Source organism: Chrysemys picta, chromosome 15 (assembly GCF_011386835.1).
Source record: "Chrysemys picta bellii isolate R12L10 chromosome 15, ASM1138683v2, whole genome shotgun sequence".
Lineage (NCBI taxonomy): Eukaryota > Metazoa > Chordata > Testudines > Emydidae > Chrysemys > Chrysemys picta.
This window is the reverse complement of record NC_088805.1, coordinates 1,236,311-1,257,035: the sequence shown is the minus strand read 5'-3', so window position 1 is coordinate 1,257,035 and position 20,725 is coordinate 1,236,311. Positions and strand designations below refer to the sequence as shown.

General features: G+C 47.2%; 1 protein-coding gene across 2 annotated transcripts in view; it reads left to right on the top strand.

Moving 5' to 3' along the window:
* The window catches only part of HORMAD2 (HORMA domain containing 2), a 143,696-nt gene that overhangs the window by 46,228 nt on the left and 76,743 nt on the right, over positions 1 to 20,725 (top strand). For both annotated transcript variants that reach the window (XM_065568149.1, XM_065568148.1), the window contains exons 11-12: positions 2,320 to 2,428; positions 4,637 to 4,701. In XM_065568149.1, the coding sequence (XP_065424221.1) occupies positions 2,320 to 2,428; positions 4,637 to 4,701 (174 nt within the window). The remainder of the gene's footprint in view (positions 1 to 2,319; positions 2,429 to 4,636; positions 4,702 to 20,725) is intronic.

Sequence of the window (20,725 nt, the reverse complement as noted above, 5' to 3'; positions counted from 1 at the left end):
ACAAAATAAGTCAATGCAGTTATTTAGTTATTATTACCATACTGCTCATTTAGTGTTACTCATTGCATTCACTGACACTCAATACTACTTTAAAGTTAAAATTGTAAAAGGAAGATCTGCCTATTTCAGCTATTTATTTTTGATCACAACTACATCTAAAATGATAATACCAAAGAGTAACAGCTCTATTTTTTGCTCAAACATGAGAATTCAAGAATAGTCCAGAAGGAAGACAGGCTGTCCTTAAGAAAGAAGTATGAAATAAAAAAGTTTACCAATCTGAAGATCCTGCTTGTTCAGACATGTTCCTTTCATCATCTTCAATGCAGCTTCCTCCTGAGAAGGAACACTTCTCCTGATGTTGTTTCATTTGGGCAACCAAACCTTGCATTTCTTTGTTGCACTGTTTGCATTTTGCACGCATGCCTGTCTTACCCACAGGTAGAGGAACTTCATTAAAATATTACTAAACTGGGTTTCTTTTATGGCCTGCTGCCATTATAGGTTTTCCCTCGTAGTGAGAGAATGGCATGGTAGATCTCAAATCAATGAAGGCTACACTCAGAGAGACCTCAAGACTTCTGGAATATGTTGCTCAAACAGTTTCACTTTTGTTTCTACTACCTGTCCCTCCCTTCTCACATTTATCTCCAGACTTCTTTTCCTTGTCCAGATCTATTCCGCCCCCAACAATCTTCTATTCATTGAACTTTTTGAAACTTTGCACTTTATGGGCATGGCTACACTTGCAGATGTAGAGTGCTGTGAGTTAAACCCGCCTTCATAGAGTGCAGTAGGGAAAGCGCTGCAGTCTGTCCACACTGACAGCTTCAAGCACACTGGCATGGCCACATTTGCGGCACTTGCAGCGGCATTGGGAGTGGTGCATTATGGGCAGCTATCCCAGCATGCAAGTGACTGCAACGTGCTTTTCAAATAGGGGGCTGGGGTGGAGTGTGACAAGGAGTGTGTTGTGTGTATGTGGGGGGAGAGAGAGTGGGTTTTTGGGGTGCTGAGAGTGTGTCAGCATGCTGTCTTGTAAGTTCAGACCCCCTCCCCTCCTGCCTCTCTCTCACTCACTCAAAGCAAACAGTAAATGTTTACTTTTTCTTGGCGCTGATAAGCAGCCAGCTTCTCCGAAACAGAGCTTTGAAAGGGCTTTTCCGCATTCCTGCAGCTGATTTCACAACAGTGACAAGAGTGGTAACTTGACTTAAGGGGATTATGGGACGTTTCCAGAGGCTGATCATAGCGCAGTAATGCAACACCTCATTCACACTGGCGCTGCGGCGCTCCAGGGGGGCGCAGCAAACGTTATTCCTCTCGCCAAGGTGGAGTACCAACAGTGCTGTAGCTGTGAAGTCAGAGCGCTCTACGTGCCTTGCCAATGTGGAAAGGGAGTGAGCTAGTGCACCCGGGTCTCCTTTATTGCACTGTAACTCGCAAGTGTAGCCAAGGCCTTAGAGAGAGGTAAGGGATTGACTGTGTACACAAATTTGCAGAGGGACAATAGGGTTGAGGTCTGTTATTTTTCTCCTCTATATATTATTTATTTAAAAACATTTTTGCTGTTAACAAGCATGTTGTCTCTGGAAACACAAATCCACAGTTTGAGAACTGTAAAACTAAGCATCTCTGATGGTATCTTCTAGACTGAGCACTGAGTCCCATTGGGTAGATAGAAAGATTAACCTAAATAATCTATACAGAAGCCCCTGGAATCCCATCAAATGGTGTCCCTAATCCATGAACTATTGGAACTCATTTACAAAACTTTTCTTAAACATTACATGAATATATTGTCTCATACTATAGAATTAGAATTTATAATCCTTATTTCATGATGCGATATCTTTGAGCTATAATGTATCTTAATTAAAACTATCTTTAGATAGGTTTTTCCCTCAAAAACCATTTTATCAAAAAAATCTGATTTTTTTTTATTTATTTTTTTAAAACCATTGATTTTTATCCTCTCTGTCTTCAATCTGAGTAGTTCTTGTGGGTAAGATTTTATTTCTTAGTGCTTGTCTATATGGAGACTTAGTGCATGGCAAGATAGGGCATAAATCTACAGTGCCCTAAGCTTGCTGTGCACTAACTGGCCATGTGGACCCTGCTACTGCACATTAAAAGCTTTGTAGTGCACTCTCTGATGTACTGTTGTCAGAGTGTACTGTGCAACTTTTAATCCCTGGCAAGCTAGTGTGCTGTAGATTTACACCATGGCTTGATGTGCGCAAAGTCTCTGTATGGACAAGCCCTTAGGCATTGTGTTTTCTGTCAGGCTGTTAAGGGAATGCACCATTTTCTTCACAGAACAACCCTCTGCCCATCATAGTAGAGTCAAGTAAAAATAGGAAGGGCGAAACTGATGCAGATCCAGGCTGCAAAAATGAAGCATCTTTTCTTAACCCTCAAGACACAGGTAAAGGTCCTGCTTTAAAATCAAAAGGCTCCTGAACAACTGCATTAATGACACAATACATGTGTTTCATCAACTGACCTGCCCCGGGTGAGCAGAATCTTTCCAGGATGGCTTAACATTGTAGAATCATGAAATGAAGAACTGAAAATGACCTGAAGAGGTCATCTAGTTCAACCCCTCCCCCACCCACCCTGTGTTGAGGCAGGATTAAGTAAACCCATCCCTGTCAGGCAGGGCCGGTGCAACCACTAGGCGAACTAGGCGGCTGCCTAGGGCGCCAAGTGGTTGGGGGCGCCAAAAAGCGCGCTCAGGGGAGGTGGTGGAGTGGAGGTGAGCTGGGGCAGGGGAATGCGGGGAGGGCTGTCTGCAGCAAGTAACGGGGGGGGCGTGCAGGGGAACTGCTCCCCACCCCAGCTCACTTCTGCTCCGCCTTCTCCCCTGAGCACGCCGCTCCCACTCTAATTCTCCTCCCCTCCCAGGCTTGCCGTGCCAAACAGCTGATTGGTGCAGCAAGCCTGGGAGACAGGAGAAGTGGAGCGGCGCCGGCGTGCTCAGGGGAGAAGGCGGAGTGGAGGTGAGCTGGGGCGGGGAGCTGCCGCAGGGGGGGCTGCCCGGGTGGAGGGGGGGGGCGGGGAGCTGCCGCAGGGGGGCTTCCCCAGGCGGAGGGGAGGCTAGGGAGGCTAGAAGTTCCCCCCTTCCTCCTCCCCCCAACCCTGGGATCCAGGGGAGCAGAGCAGGCTGGGGCCCCAGGCCTCCACGGAGGGGAGCGGGGGGCTGGCCCCAGGTCTCCATGGGGGGCTGGCTACTTCCTGCGGGAAGTGGAGTGACCCGGCCCCAGCCTGCTCTGCTCCCCTGGCTTCCTGGGGCCGAGTCACTCCACTTCCTGCAGGAAGTGGCCAGCCCCACGCCCCCCACGGCTGCCTGGGACCAGCCCTCCCCCCCGTGGAGGCCTGGGGCGGGGCCCCACACAGCCCCCCAGCGGAGGCCTGGGGCCAGCCACCCCTCTCCCCCGTGGAGGTCTACGGGGGGGCTGTATAGGGCACCAAAGTAGCTAGGGACGGCCCTAGCTCCCTGGGCCGGAGGGGGGCGCAAGGTGAAAGTTTCGCTTAGGGCGCGAAATATCCTTGCACTGGCCCTGCTTGACTGGGGTTGTCTAAACTGCTCTTAAAAAGCAAATTGGGTTGGATTCATTAAGAGGATAACAGTGGGCCTTGATGTGTACGTTTAGTTTGTAAAATGTTAACAGTAAATGCAATTCTTATCACTTTGTCCTCCACTTCTGCATCTCAGTAAATTGTTCTAATACATAGAAAATAGATATTTCATCAATATTGAATTGTATTATCTACTTTTATAACGATCCTATTGTCCTCTGGATAGCTACAGTCAGACATTACAAATCCCACCTATATGTTAAAACTGAACAAATTCACCACATTGTCCCTCTCATAATCCAACTTCTGATACTGTAAATTTATAGGTTTCGGAGTAGCAGCCATGTTAGTCTGTATCCGCAAAAAGAACAGGAGTACTTGTGGCACCTTAGAGACTAAAACATTTATTTGAGCACGAAAGCTTATGCTCAAATAAATTTGTTAGTCTTTAAGGTGCCACAAGTACTTCTGTTCTTTTTGTAAATTTATACATAACTTTCCAAGCTCTCAAATATAGCTTGTGAAATGACACCACTTAGTGGGCCATTCAGTAAATAGTATTTTAGTCAATTAAAAATATTGAGTTTTAGTATAAATTTCTGGATAAATTTCTGTAAGTAATTTGCTGCACATTCAGATGAGAATATACCACAGAGTGTTTGTTTCTGAGAATGAAATGTCAGCACTGTCTGAAAACAAAGTGTAACTTCAAAGCCACCATGAGATTTTGATCTATCAAATCCAGTCACGCTGCTGAATGCTGTCTTTAAGGTAGACTTAGGGCTTGGCTACACTGGCACTTTACAGCGCTGCAACTTTCTCGCTTGGGGTGTGAAAAAACACCCCCCGAGTGCAGCAAGTTACAGCACTGTAAAGCGCCATTGTAAACAGTGCCCCAGCGCTGTAAGCTAATCCCCTCGTGGAGGTGGAGTACCTGCAGCGTGCTGGCGCGCAACCACAGTCGCACTTCAAAGCACGGGAGCACTCCCGCGGCAGCTTAGAAGTTTTGAGTGTAGCCATGGCCACAGCTGATATTATAATGTTTACATTTTAGGTAAAAAAGAACTCATGGGAGTGAAGGGGACAGAGAGAGTACCCTGCACTAAGGCTTCTCAGCAGGTGAGCATCACTGTGGCTTGCTTGTGGTTCGCACTAAGAAACTCCCAGAGAACTGGAATTCACTGCCATGTCCTTTTATTTTGTCTATGAACTTACTAGGATTTTTTTTTAAAAAGAATGAAACATAAATATGATTAAGAATATCAACAATTTTATTAAATAGGATAGAAGTTTGTAAAGGATATAAACTCATGGCCCAGGGCATAAACCCTGACTGATGGGGCTTACAAAGACAAGGTAGGTAAGGTAACATCTTTTATTGGACAAACTTCTGTTAGTGAAAGAGACAAGTGTTCGAGCTATCCAGCGCTCTTCTTCAGGTCTGGGAAAGACATGACTACAAAAACACTGCATACAACAATGAAAGAAACTTCGTATTGGCAGTTTATTCCATAACTGTCTTCTACAAGAGTTTTTGCACATTTCTCTGAAGCATCCAGTAGTGGCCATTGTGGTGGAAGGATACCAGACTGGATGGGTCATTGGCCTAACCTGGCTTCATTCCCTCTGGGCATCGTGGAGCAGCATTCCTCAATGAATGTATGCAACACCACAAGTGGTGTTTGGGGATTATTTAGATCTACTGGTCAAAATTAGATCTCCCATCCCCATCCCAAGAGGAAGTGCATGGACCACAGGCTCTGTTGGTTCTTTGTCTTTAGGTAACAGGTTTGTCAAAGCACTGCAGAAAACTTCTTTACAAAGCCCATTTATTTGAACATTGACCAGGAGCCTAGAATTTGATTTTATACATCACATTTCATACTTGGGGATCTGTGCACTGGTCTCCATTGAAAAATCAATATTCACTCACCAGAATGTCTAAGAAACTAGTATTTTCCTGTGCAATGCCTCAGATACCATGGGACAAACACGATTGGTAAACTAGTGCCAGCCACTGAACAATCAGTCTCCAAACAACTTAGGGCTTGATCCTGCCCCCATTAAAGTCAATGGAAAAACTCCCATTGACTTGAATGGTGCAGGACTAAGTCCTTACACAGTGAGTTAGTTTGAGTGATGAAAGAAGTGCTCCACGAGCATATTCGCATGATAATAGACCATGGGAGTCTATCTTTCACCCACACAGCAAGTGGAGACCTCAGCTTAACATATCATGCAAAGGGTGGCACCTCTAGCTACCCCCTAGTACTCCACTGTGGTGTCAGCATTGGATAGGAGTCTAAACACTGTTGTGGGAATTTGAACCCATGACTCTCTAACTCAGAGATAAGAATGTGCTACCAAGTGAGCTTTGCCTTTCAGCAGCTAAACTATCCCTGTCTGAAACAGTTGCCATCCGTTTGTCTCTCAAAGATGAAGATCTGTGCCCAGATTGATCTTTATCAAACTTTAACCACATCTTTCTCTGAAGTACAGCCTCCAGTTTCCTTCTGATTGTTGTTTATTTCATCATCAGTGTGAAAACAGGAGCCTTTTTCTTTTTGGTAACTCATTTTGTCCCACTGAATCATGCTCTGACATCCTTCGTGGGACATCATGTTCTGTTCATAGCATCAGACACATACCTCATGCAGTGTGATGAACTTCAGTCGGCACGCAATGGTGTTGGCGATTGTGAAGGTGGTGCTCGGAACCACAATGTTGGTGATTGAAAAAACGGAGGCGTCGCTCTACCCATTGAACACCTCTAAAGAATATTCACCCCTCAAATCCATCTGCACTGCACTGATCTGCTTGACAAGGGTTTCTTCACTTTATTGACTCTTTAGTACCATTTTTATTGGCAAAAAATTCATCATGGAAGATTAAAAGTTGGCTGATTTTTTGTTTTTAGGTCAATTTAGGGGAAAATGAAATCAGGTCATTAGTCAGAAGAAGCAGATCATCCTGATAAAGCCATTGCTAATTTGAATTAATCTTATTTTCCATACCAAAGGAACTTTCTTAATTTGTGAGTAGAAAGGAGGCAAACCAAATGACCAGTATAGATTCCACTTGAATCAGGAAGCCTGAGCACTGAGTGAAGTTTATGGGTTAAGTATTGCCAGATGTGGTCAAGTGTAGGTGATATGAGCAGAAGCAATCATTTTATCAGACATAATGATTGGTGAGTGAATGAAGGCATCCTGTTTTGTAGACAGCTTCGTAGAATTAGTACAGTCTCTTATTACAGAATTTTTTTTTATAGTCAGGTAAATGTTTTCAGATGAGTTTTTGTAGAAGAAATCCTGAGGTCTTTATTGTGGTTATACTCCGATGACCTGATTCTCATTTACATTAATACCCCTTTAAACTGCTCTGAGAATGCAAAGAGGCCTATAAATGTAATGTACACCTACTTTAAGGACACTGCCAGAATGGTGTAGATGGGGCTTTAGTTTAAACCAGGCCCATAAATGTGACCGTAAACATGGCATTCTAGGATTCCTGATTTCCCTCACTGACTGTGGATCAAATTTTACAAGTTAAAAGTTGAGACCAAGATTTTCAAAAGTTACTGATGTGTCTCTAGAAACCTCAATATTTGGGTGTCCAACTTGAGACAGCTTGTAAGGACTAGGTATTCAAAAAGTGCTGAGCACCCACCCTTAGACTAAGCCTCAAGCCTCTTTAGAATCATAGAATATCAGAGTTGGAAGGGACCTCAAGAGGTCATCTAGTCCAACCCCCTGCTCAAAGCAGGACCAATTCCCAGCTAAATCATCCCAGGCAGGGCTTTGTCAAGCCGGGCCTTAAAAACCTCCAAGGAAGGAGACTCCACCACCTCCCTAGGTAACGCATTCCAGTGTTTCACCACCCTCCTAGTGAAATAGTTTTTCCTGATATCCAACCTGGACTTCCCCCACCGCAACTTGAGACCATTGCTCCTTGTTCTGTCATCTGCCACCACTGAGAACAGCCGAGCTCCATCCTCTTTGGAACCCCCCTTCAGGTAGTTGAAGGCTGCTATCAAATCCCCCCTCATTCTTCTCTTCTGGAGACTAAACAATCCCAGTTCTCTCAGCCTCTCCTCATAAGTCATATGCTCCAGACCCCTAATCATTTTTGTTGCCCTCCGCTGGACTCTTTCCAATTTTTCCACATCCTTCTTGTAGTGTGGGGCCCAAAACTGGACACAGTATTCCAGATGAGGCCTCACCAATGTCGAATAAAGGGGAACGATCACGTTCCTCGATCTGCTGGCAATGCCCCTACTTATACAGCCCAAAATGCCGTTAGCCTTCTTGGCAACAAGAGCACACTGTTGACTCATATCCAGCTTCTCGTCCACTGTGACCCCTAGGTCCTTTTCTGCAGAACTGCTACCTAGCCATTCGGTCCCTAGTCTGTAGCAGTGCATGGGATTCTTCCGTCCTAAGTGCAGGACTCTGCACTTGTCCTTGTTGAACCTCATCAGGTTTTTTTCTGCCCAATCCTCTAATTTGTCTAGGTCCCTCTGTATCCGATCCCTACCCTCTAGTGTATCTACCACGCCTCCTAGTTTAGTGTCATCTGCAAACTTGCTGAGAGTGCAGTCCACACCATCCTCCAGATCATTAATAAAGATATTAAACAAAACCGGCCCCAGGACCGACCCTTGGGGCACTCCACTTGAAACCGGCTGCCAACTAGACATGGAGCCATTGATCACTACCCGTTGAGCCCGACGATCTAGCCAGCTTTCTATCCACCTTACAGTCCATTCATCCAGCCCATACTTCTTTAACTTGGTGGCAAGAATACTGTGGGAGACAGTATCAAAAGCTTTGCTAAAGTCAAGAAATAACACATCCCCTGCTTTCCCCTCATCCACAGAGCCAGTTATCTCATCATAGAAGGCAATTAGGTTAGTCAGGCACGACTTCCCCTTCGTGAATCCATGCTGACTGTTCCTGATCACTTTCCTTTCCTCTAAAATATCACAAGTTGAGCACCCAAAAATAGAGGTTCCCAAAATCACCAATTGCTTTTAAAAATCTTGGCCAGAGTTCTGGTATTTTTTTTAACTGCCAGTCCTACAAACTCACCCTGGGATCTGAGTCAAGCTGCTTCATTCTGTCTGTCTTGTGCATCATCAAGTCAAAAGCTTGTGCAATTGAAAAATGGACATTCAAATACAAGTACCAATGTGCAATTGAGCTACCCTATTAAGGCTTAAATTGGGCTCATAAAAAGCAAGTGAGAAATACTGAAAGCTGAGTTCATTGATCTGTAGATGAGCTTCAAGTAGGGATGGACTCCAGCTCCCTCTCCCAAAGCTGTGTAGGGAAAGCAGGATTAGAAAGTATTGAAGTCTTATTTTTGTCCATAAGGTCAGCAGATGTGACTTGGGGGAGACATACAGGGTGCAGATCTGTTGAAGAAAAGGCCATTGTTATTGTTATTGTTTTATTTTATTTTATTTATTATTTGAATTACCATAATGTCTAGGAGCCCCAGTTGTTGACCAGGACCCCATGTTGCTAGGTGCTGTACAAACTGTGACAAAGTTCCTCCTCTATCTTGGTGGGTCCTGCGCTTATTGGTGGATTTTCTTCCCTCAGAGATTCACCATGTGGGTTGGGGAACAGCCCACAGACCTTCCCCTCTGGAAGAACCCACAGTCCAGGTCAATTGGGAGGTTTGGAGGGAACCCAGGCCTGTCCTCTACTCCGGGTTCCAGCCCATGGCCCTGTGGACTGCAGCTGTCTATAGTGCCTCCTGTAACAGCTGCATGACAGCTACAACTCCCTGGGCTACTTCCCCATGGCCTCCTCCAAACACCTTCCTTATTCTCATCACAGGACCTTCCTCCTGGTGTCTGATAACGCTTGTGCTCCTCAGTCCTCCAGCAGCACACCCTCTCACTCTCAGCTCCTTGCGCCTCTTCTCCCAGCTCCCCACACTCGCAACACAAACTGAAGTGAGCTCCTTTCAAAACCCAGGTGCCCTGATTAGCCTGCCTTAATTGATTCTAGCAGCTTCTTCTTAATGGGCTCCAGGTGTCCGAATTAGCCTGCCTGCCTTAACTGGTTCTAGCAGGTTCCTGATTACTCTGGTGCAGCCCCTGCTCTGGTCACTCAGGGAACAGAAAACTACTCATCCAGTGACCAGTATATTTGCCCTCTACCAGATTCCTGTACCCCACTGATCTGGGTCTGTCACATATCCCTCCCCCTGCTCAACGCCAAGTGGTTGGGCAATTTGGGACACCAGACAGTGCACACGTGACAAGCCATCGGCGTTGCCATGACGGCTCCCTGCTCTGTGTTGCACATGGAACTGGAAAGGTTGGAGGGATAAGAACCACCTGGTCACCCTTCTGTTCTTCTCCTTGTTCTGCTGCATCCATTGAAGAGGGGCATGGTCGGTCACGAGGACAAATCTGCATCCAAGCAGGTAGTAGCGCAATGTTTCCATGGCCCATTTTACAGCGAGGCATTCTCTCTCCATTACTGCATATTTTTGTTCCCTTGGAAGGAGTTTCCGACTGAGGTATAGAATTGGGTGTTGCTCCTCCCCGACCATCTGTGATAGAACAGCTCCCAACCCTACTTCCGATGCATCCGTCTGCAGAATAAATTCCTTGGTGAAATCAGGGGCTATCAGTATGGGTTACTGCAGAGGGCAGTCCGTAGGTCTGTGAATGCTTCCTCTGCTGCGTCAGACCATCTCACCAGATCAGGTCCATGGGCTTTCACTAGGTCTGTCAGGGGGCTTGCCCTTGTGGCAAAGTGGGGGATAAATCGTCGGTAATACCCCACCACACCTAGGAACGCCCAGACTTGTTTCTTGCGACTTGGTCGGGGCCAATTTTGGATGGCCTCTAACTTGTTCACTTGGGGTTTTACCAGACCTTTTCCCACAATGTAGCCAAGATATTTGGCCTCTGTAAACCCTACAGTGCACTTGGCAGGGTTTGCTGTAAGGCCAGCTCGCCTGAAGGTATCGAGGACTGCCTCCACCTTCTCCAGGTGGGTTTCCCAGTCTGGAGTATGAATGACCACATCGTCCAAGTAGGCAGCAGCGTAACTGTTATGCGGGCATAATAGCTTGTCCATGAGGCGCTGGAAGGTAGCTGGGGCCCCATGTAGTCCAAAAGGGAGGACAGTATATTGAAAAAGACCCTTTGGTGTAGAGAACGCAGTCTTTTCCTTTGCATCTTCTGCAAGGGGAATCTGCCAGTACCCCTTTGTTAAGTCTAGGGTAGTCAAGTACCGGGCATTACCCAGACGGTCCACTAGCTCATCTATGCGAGGTATGGGGTACGGGTCGAATTGGGATACTTCGTTTAGTTGCCGGAAGTCATTGCAAAATCTTGTGGTGCCATCAGGTTTGGGCACCAGCATGATTGGGCTAGACCACTGACTAGGATTCTTCGATGATCCCCAACTCCAGCATTTTTTTACTTCTGCTTTTATTTCCTCCCTTTTTGCCGCTGGCACCCGATAGGGCCTCATTGTTACTCTGGCCCCAGGGTTCGTGACGATGTGGTGATATGTCTCGGTTGTTCGACCCGGTTTTGTCAAGAACACATCTTGGTTCTGGAAGATCATCTCAGACACCTCATTCTTGTCTGGTGTTAAATCGGGAGACACTCTCACCTGTTTGGAAGGCTTGTTTTCCTGGGTTAGGTCTTTTTGGACCGTTGTGCATGCCTCTTGTGCATGCCAAGGTTTCAGAAGGTTAACGTGATAAATCTGTTCTTGTTTTCTGCGTCCTGGCTGCCGCACCTTGTAGGTTACTTCCCCCACGGGTTCAACCACCTCATAGGGCCCCTGCCATTGGGCCAGAACCTTGCTTTCTGCCGTGGGTACCAACACCATAACCCAATCCCCGGGTTGGAACAGTCGCACTTTTGCCTGCGATTGTAATGGGTTCGCTGGGCCTCCGTGCCTTCTCCAAATATTCCTGTACAATAGGGGTAACCCGGGCTATCTGGTCTCGCATCTGCATTACATGCTCTATTATTTCTCCCCTCATTGGGTTCCTCTTCCCAGATCTCTTTGGCGATATCTAGTATGCCACGGGGGTGACGCCCGTATAATAACTCGAAGGGGGAAAACCCAGTTGAGGCCTGTGGTACCTACCAGATAGCGAACATACGGTAGGGTAGTAGGGTGTCCCAATCCTTCCTGTCCCGACTTACCACCTTCCTTATCATAGCCTTGAGGATTCAGTTAAACCTTTCTACCAACCCATCAGTCTGCGGATGGTAGACCGAAGTTCTCAGGGTATGTATATGGAACAGCATACAGAGGTCCTTCATTAGCTTCGACATAAATGGGGTTCCTTGGTCAGTTAATATCTCCTTCGGTAGCCCCATTCGGGCAAAGATCCCCACCAGCTCTTTGGCTATAGTTTTAGAGGCCGTGTTCCGCAGGGGGATGGCTTCTGGGTAGCGAGTAGCATAGTCCAAAACAACAAGTATATATTGGTGGCCCCGAGCTGTCTTCTCCAGGGGTCCCACTAGGTCCATGGCTATTTGCTCGAAGGGGACCTCTATGATGGGAAGGGGTACTAAAGGTGCCCTTAAGTGGCACAGTACCTCCGCACTTCTTCATGTACTCCGGGCCAGAAGAACCGTCGTAAGATTCATGCCAGAGTCTTCTCTACCCCCAAAAGATAACTGAGCAAGACTTAATACAGCGTTCTGGTGTTTTTGAGGTACTAGGATCTGCTGTACCTTCTGCCCCTGTACTGGTGCAGCCCGGTATAAGAGATCTTTCTTCATTATGAAGTAAAGTCCTGGTCCCTGGGTTTTTCCTTCCACGGGGACTCCATCTATTTCAGTCACCTCCTTCCTAATGTTGTCATACCTTGGGTCTGCTGCGTGGTCCCGTCCAAAATTTCCTCTCTTGGGGCTAATCTGCCCAAGATCTAGGGGCCCAGTCTCTTTTGCCTCTACTGGTTCAGAAGCATAAGGGTGGGGGTCAGATTCAGGTGCTTCTCCCTCCTGCATGGCCTCCTTTTCAGGTGCGCGGGTCTGCCTACCTACAAGAGTGACCCTCTGTCTTTGGTTCAGTATTCAGGTTCCCAAGGCCTTAGCTGCCCTTCTTTCCCTTTTTGTCTTTCTACCCTGTCTGGGAGTGGAGAACAAATCTGGGGATATTTCAGAGAAGATTGGGGGTTGACAGTCTGCTGAGGATGCCTCACCAATTTTAGGGTCCCCATCTTTCTCCAATCCCCCTACTGGAAGTAAGTTTCCAAACCCTGGGAAGTGCCTCCCTATGAGCACCGGGTATGGGAGTTTAGGGACTACACCTGCTGCTACCTCAGTAGTGTTCCCTTGGATCTCGATTTTTACTGGGATGGTGAGGTAGTAAATAACTGTCCCATGGACACATGTTATCCCCGTACGTTTAGCCTGCAGCAGCTGACTACGCTTCACGAGCTTCCCTGAGATAAGCATGATAGCACTCCCCGAATCAACCAGTGCCGTGGTCCCTACTCCATTTAGTTTCACTGGTCTGGTATACATATGTGGGGTTAGTGAGACCCTGCACAAGGTGGATTAGGGAGCATGGATCTGCCCAGTTCCCCAGGTTACATTGCATAGGCTCCTCAGCATTGGGACACTGTGCAGCTATGTGTCCCCACTCCCCGCAGGCATAACATCTGTATGGAGCCCTAGGCGTTCCCTGGTCTCTTGGTTTGGGCAGTCTAACATCACGATCCTCTTCTCACTCAGTGCTCCAACTCTTTGTGGCCTCTGATGGGCCTTCAGCCTCTCTCTTTTTCCACCTGGGCTCTCCTCGTGGCCCAGTCACCCGAACTTTAGGGCTTGGTGCTGCTAGTTTAACCCGGGGTGCCTCTTCCTTAACTGGTCGGGTCAGCTCCCTCGCTGTCCTTCGCCTCTCTACCAGGGCGACAACCTTGTCAGAGGTTCTGGCTTACCCAGGCACGAAGGTCTGGTGGTAGTCCCCTCATGTATCAGTCGATGACCAGAACCGCTAGTATCTCTTCCGGACTCCGGGACTCTGTTTGCAATCACTTTTGTGTGAGATGGATGAGGTCATACAATTGGGACCGCAGGGTTTTGTCTTCCTGGTACCTCCAACCGTGATACTGCTGGGCCTGCACTGCTGTCGTTACCTCAGGAAGGGGTATCCCTGGCCAGGATCTCTGCTTTCAGCTGAGGGTAGTCTGCTGCAGCCTCTTCAGGCAGATCATGGTAGGCCTTCTGGGCCTCCCCACACAGGAATGGGGCCAGGATGCCAGACCACTGATCTCGAGGCTAGGCCTCCCGTAGGGCTGTCCTCTCAAAGGCTAGAAGGTATGCCTCTACATCATCCTCCCGTGTCATTTTCTGCAGCCAATGGCTGGCCCATATGAGCCGCGTCCCATCATGGCCACGATTCAGCTCTGTAAGGGACTTTACCTGGTTTACCAGTTCCCGCAACATAGCTCGGTCTTGAGCAGCCTGGTCCATCAGCAGGCGAGTAGTCTCTTGCTGCAGCCGCACTGCCTCCTCTTGGGCAGCTGCCTGGACACGGGTAGCCTCCTGCTGGGCCGCCGTAGCATGTATCAGTGCCTGCACTACGTCATCCATTGTGGTGAAAAAAAATAAACCTTCTCCCTTTTTGTTTGTTTGTTTTTTGTTGTTGTTTTTTTTCTTTTTTTTTAAATCACCCTCCTTCTTCCACTGCGCTGTGCACCCCAAGATCCCACTGCTAACACCAGTGTGACAAAGTTCCTCCTCTATCTTGGTGGGTCCTGCGCTTATTGGCGGATTTTCTTCCCTCAGAGATTCAACATGTGGGTTGGGGAACAGCCCAGAGCCTTTCCCTTCTGGAAGAACCCACAGTCCAGGTCAATTGGGAGGTTTGGGGGGGAACCCGGGCCCGCCCTCTACTCCGGGGTCCAGCCTAGGGCCCTATGGACTGCAGCTGTCTATAGTGCCTCCTGTAACAGCTGCATGACAGCTACAACTCCCTGGGCTACTTCCCCAATGGCCTCCTCTAAACACCTTCCTTATTCTCACCACAGGACTTTCCTCCTGGCGTCTGATAACACTTGTGCTCCTCAGTTCTCCAGCAGCACACCCTCTCACTCTCAGCTTCTTGCGCCTCTTGCTCCCAGCTCCTCACACTCGTACCACAAACTGAAGTGAGCTCCTTTTAAAAACCCAGGTGCCCTGATTAGCCTGCCTTAATTGATTCTAGCAGCTTCTTCTTAATTGGCTCCAGGTGTCCTAATTAGCCTGCCTGCCTTAACTGGTTCTAGCAGGTCCCTCTAGTGCAGCCCCTGCTCTGGTCACTCAGGGAACAGAAAACTACTCATCCAGTGACCAGTATATTTGCCCTCTACCAGACTCCTGTACCCCACTGGTCTGGGTCTGTCACAAAACACAGAGCAAAAAGATGGGCTTTTCTGACTATAAATACACTTTTTAATAAAGGCCTTAAGGATGGGCTTACAGAAGGACTTTTACACATATTGAATCTAAAGCAGAAGCCCCTTCATTTACTTTTCATACTACTTCTATATTTTTCAATGATCAAACAGGCTTGGATTTAAAGAAGAACTTGCTGCTTCCAACCAAAGCTTCTCTTCCTACTTAATCCTCTAGCGTTTGACAAATGGGACAATATCCTCACCTGGTGTAATTTAGCCTAGTTCCATTGACTTCAATAGAGCTATGCTGCTTTACATCAGCTGAGGATCTAGTCCACAATTCTATATTTTGATATCATGCTCCTCTCCACTGCTGTTCTAGTAGGTACCAACCTTTGAGTGGGGTAAGATATAGGGTTTCAACCTAGTGTTTTCATATATGGATACTTGCTAATGGAAATGGGATCTTGCAGTTAAATTAAGGTGTGTTGTAGACTGCTCTCTGTGCTGGTGTTTCTTTGAAGTTTTTGATCCATAAAGCATATTGGTGGCAGTATCTTGAGGCAGGAAGATAAAGATATCACAACAGAAACATTTGTGTGTTTGATATTAAATGTTTAACACCTAATCTTTCTTGAATGGAAGTTCAGAAAGTGCAAGGCTCTGTTTGATTGTTTGTGTCTTTTGTGGAGACTGAATGTTCCATCCTGAAAAATGCTTGGTACTTTCAATTCCAACAGCTTTTAAGAGGATTTCAGCAGATCAGGCCATTAGGGTATGTTTCTGTTGTAGTAAAAAACGTGTGGTACTGAGTCTCACAGGGCTTGGGCTCTGGGGCTAAAAATAGCAATGTAGATATTCAGGCTTGGGCTGGAGCCTGGGTTCTGAGACCCCATGAGCAGGGAGGGTCTCAGAGCTTCCAGCCTGAGCCTGAATATCTATACTGCAATTTTATAGCCCTGCAGCCTGAAACCCGCAAGCTCGAGTCAGCTGACCCAGGCCAGCCACAGCTGGTCTGCAGGTCTTTTATTGAAGTGTAGGTATACCCTAACTCAGTGGTTCTCAAAATATTTGATTGGGCCCCCCCTTCTTTGTGTCTATAGTCATTTACCCCCCAACCCCCAAAAGGACATATACCACCAACCCCCAGCTCTGAAGGCAGAGTGGAACAGCAGCTGCTGGCTGGGCACCCAGCTCTGAAGGCAGCATGTGCCAGCAGCAACACAGAAGTAAGAGTGGCAATGTGAAAAGTGATATGTGTCAGTATCACTTTTCATAACAGACTTAGTGCCCCATTGCCACCCTTACTTCTGCGCTGCTGCTGCCAACCCAGGGAAGCCGGAGCACCCTCGTCTCCCAGTGAGGGATTGAGGGAAGGGGAGGAAAGCCCAAGCCTGGATGGCAGGGCTCCAGCTGTCCCCTTTATCCGCACCTTCCTGGTGTGCATGGTCCTTCTGCACAAGCCCCAGCCACCTGGGACTCACAGCCGGAGCTCTTAAGAAAGAGGGGGGAAAAAGGCACACAGCTGGCATCTCCTTTGACACATTCCCTTTGGAGGCCCACCCCATCCTTTGAAAACCACTGTCCTAACAGTTAGGGCACTGGACAGGGACTCAAGGCCTGGGTGCTGTTCCAGGCCTGCTGTGTGACCTGGGCACGTCGCGTCAGCTCTCTGTGCCACTGTTTCCCGTTCCATGCTTTTTCTGTCTTGTTTATTTATATTGTAAGCTCTGTGAGGCAGAGACTGTCTCTTACGATATATTTGTACAGTGCCTACCACAATGAGGCCCTGATCTTTTTTGCTTCATCCAAGCATCAAGGCCTTAGCAAACTTTTTGCAGGATAGATCAGAGGCATCCAACCAAATATACACTTACCACTTGGACTGAGATCTCATTAAAAGATGAGTACAAGGTTGCCGTGTGTATATATCCACGTTTTTCTCTCATACGGCAAGCTGTGCCTTGAGGCCTCAGAGTGGTTCCTAGTGACCTGAGGAGTTTTAGCAAACAGAGTGAAGGCCTAATTTTTTTAAACGTTTAATTCTGTCACCTAGTCTTAAGAAATATTTCAGTTTTCCAACAGGCAGTGGTTGCTGCTGTTTCTGGGAAGCCTATGCTATCAGTTAAAAGGGGAGTAACAAATCAAATACAAACTTGGGCAACCAAAAATAGATTAATTTAAAAATTGCACGGTGCCTTTGCAATTTGAAAACTATTCAACTTTTAATTTCAAATTCACTTGTTTCTGATTGCCTGAGGGACTGACCCCTTATTGAAGCCAGTGGGAATGCAGCCTTTGATTGATGGGACAGTATAACAAGGAGCATCAATGTCCATTGGACAGAATGACAGCATCCTGTTAGTGACTAAGGCTGAGCATCTTACAGTCATATCCGTGAAGGCAGATTGTGGTGGGTCCCACTAATACAAATGGGCCTTTGCCTGGATGGGGCTTGTATAACGTTGTCCTTGATGTCTGTGTCCTATGAGCTTCCACCGAAAACAGTTTTTAAAGAGCCGGGGAAAGAAAGCCATTGCAAGGTGAAAATTTCCTGCTGCAGCATCTCAGCTGAGTGATGGAAGAACATTTTTTTGTAGTCAAGTATCAGAGGGGTAGCCGTGTTAGTCTGGATCTGTAAAAAGCAACAGAGAGTCCTGTGGCACCGTTAAGACTAACAGATGTATTGGAGCATAAGCTTTCGTGGGTGAATACCCTGCGTCTGACGAAGTGGGTATTCACCCACGAAAGCTTATGGTCCAATACTTCTGTTAGTCTTAAAGGTGCCACAGGACTCTCTGGTTTTTTTTGTAGTAACGTCATTATCTTAAACATTTGCAAAAAAAGCTTATCTCTAGTCCTCTTATCAACACAATGCTGTATCTGATGAGAATTTCCCAGAACATCTCTCTTCCAATACAGCTGGGGTTACGTGCACCCAATCAGTGCAAAGAGAAATTCAGAGCTGAGTTTGCCTCTTCTCTTCCTGTTAGGCCATTCTGGGAGGAACAAGACAGCACTATGAGGTCAGGAAATTCCTGGCTGCTTCTCTTGGTTCTCATCAGATTCTTAGCTGTGTCTTGGATAGGGCCATTCATTCTCTGCATGAGTTATTCCTAAGGATAGGATTCTTTCATGGAGGTCACGGATTGTGTGACTTTCTGGGACCTCCATGACTTCTGGGGCAGAGCTGAAGCAGTGGCTGGGGTTGAGTCAGCACCACTGGGAATGGAGCAGTGGCCGTCAGCTCCTGCTGCAGGAGCAGTGGATGAGCTAGAGCCGCTGCTGGCAGCCAGCCCCAGTGCTGCTGGAGCAGGAGCAGCGGCCCCCAGGGCCACCAGAACAGTGGCTGGTGGCCTGCCAGACTAGCAGCCAGGGTTGGGTCAGCTCCTACTGCAGGAGCAGGGGTAGGGCTGGAGCAGCTGCAAGTTCCTGGCAGTGCTCTATTTGTCTCCCCACTTGCCATGGTATTTTTAGTAAAAGTCAGGGACAGGTTGCAGGCTTCTGTGAATTCTTGTTTATTGCCCATGACCTGACCCTGACTTCTACTAAAATACCCATGACAGAATCTTAACCTTAGTTATTCCTGTCTAGGGTGTAAGAAATAGTGTCCTAGTGATCTGCACAATGAGAAGTGAGGTTTGCTTCCCAGTAGAGCTGGTGGGGTTTAGATCTGAAACCCTCAGATCTCCTGAGATCTGCCAGAGGGACATCCACATGGATGCCCAGAGCCTCTGCCACTGGCTGTCAGCCTCCATAGCAGCACTATCTCCACAAGAGGTTCATGGTATACATGCTGGCCACTGGCTCCCAAACCCCCTCTGGAGGAACCCTCAAAAGTTACGAATGACTGATTCAACATTAACTTTGATATCCCCTGTGGGCTGAGTAGGGTAGTTGCCATGAAGAATGTCCATCAGTGGGTCAGCATGGAAGTCTGATAAAGCAAGGATGATTTAGTTGGTGTTGGTCTTGCTTTGAGCAGGGGATTGGACTAGATGACCTCCTGAGGTCTCTTCCAACACTGATATTCTATGATTCTAAGTGGGGAGCATGCCATAAAGCTGGGCCCCAATCTTGCAATCAGATATACGAACGATCCACAGATGAAAAATGCTAGGTAAGAGCCAGAGACACAAGGTGGGTGAGGTAATATCTTTTATTGGACCAACTTCTGCTGGAGAAAGAGACAAGCTTCAGTTTAGAGCTACACAGAGCTCTTTATCAGTTCTGTTAGGCTCTCATATCTTGGGACCAACGTGGCTACAACACCACTGCAAACAACAGTGGTAGATAAGAGCTAAGTATTATTATTAATGCAGCCCCATGTGCCTTTGGGAGACCCATTGGGGCTTTGGTGAGGGAGTAGAGAGGATCTGGAACTTTTTTATTCTGAACCTGTTTTTCTTTTTTAAACTTGAACATTCTGTTCCTTAGTCCCTTAAAAGGCACAAGAGAAACCTCAAGGTAGAGATAAGGTCTGTGAGCTTCCCAGCCTGTAGAAGAGGAACTCATGTTTCATGATAGTGTTTTCACCACAATGAGCAAGGGGAAAAAGAAGAGTCACTAGCAGACAGTGACGTCTTGGCATAATTTACTGGGGACATGAGAATGGCAAGTTTCCATAGGAACGCTGCAATGACAGGCTTTCATTCTGCCTCCTCTGCTCTGAGTGAATAGGTTTAAAAAACTAATAAGTTTGATTCTCCACTCATGCTGGAATAAGTCAGGAGAACCTAAGTCAGTGAAATCACATCAGGGTAAACTGGTATCAGATCAGAAGTGAGCCTTGCAATACCACTTTTTGCTTCTGTAGCATCTTCCAGCTAGCGCTCTTGCTGCACTTTGTAAGCAAGGATTAATCCGTGGCTGTGAGGCGGATAAGAATTACCCCCGTTGTAGAGGTGAGGTAGCGAGAGAGATTAAAGTGGCCATTGATTTGGGGTTCCTTGGGTTTTGGGCTCAGTTTGAAGAGCCTTGGGCCTGATTTTCAGAAGTGCTGAGCACTCCAGCTCCAGTGAGTCAGGATAAGTTGCAGCTGATTATATAGAATGTATAGCACTTTGACCAGCTCACTTTAATTAAAAGACTCTTGAGATTATTTTCCCTCTTGAAAATTATCTGCTGTTATGACATATCCCTGAGGATCATTCTGCTGTTTTACACCTTCCAGGACCTGTGTTGTAGATGCTGTCCTCCAGGCTTAGGTGATGGGGCATGATTCTCCTTAGCATTGATTGATATGCTCTTTAATTTACCAGGGAATGACTGTAAGTCACTTCCCTGGATTTGAACACTTTGGGACTCTGGGGTAAGGGACTTCCCTGCTGGCATAAAACATCAGGGTGGCTCTGCGCCAGCCCCACTCTCAGCCCCTACCATGCAGGCAGGCCAGGGAAAAGAGGGGGTGTGGCTGATGCTGCTGTTCTCTAGCTATTTTCTCCTTCCCATAATCCACTATGGGAAGCAGAAAATAAGTTAGAGGAGCCCTAGGTTTGCTTTAACTTATACTGAGGGCTTGGCAGGTCTGTGACTACTCTAGACTATGAGGGGGGCAAAGATGGCATAATGCTACCTGTTCATAGGAAATGGTGTAGAAGAGAACTGGACCCTCATTTTGCAGTGTGTTGCTGGGGATGACGCTGCATGGTAGTTCAGATCACAGCTACTTTGCTGCCAGACCCTCCCCCGCCCCAGGCTTTAAGAGGGCTTTAATCTGGGTCTGTTTTTAACATAATACCTTTTCCCAGACTACATCCAGCTG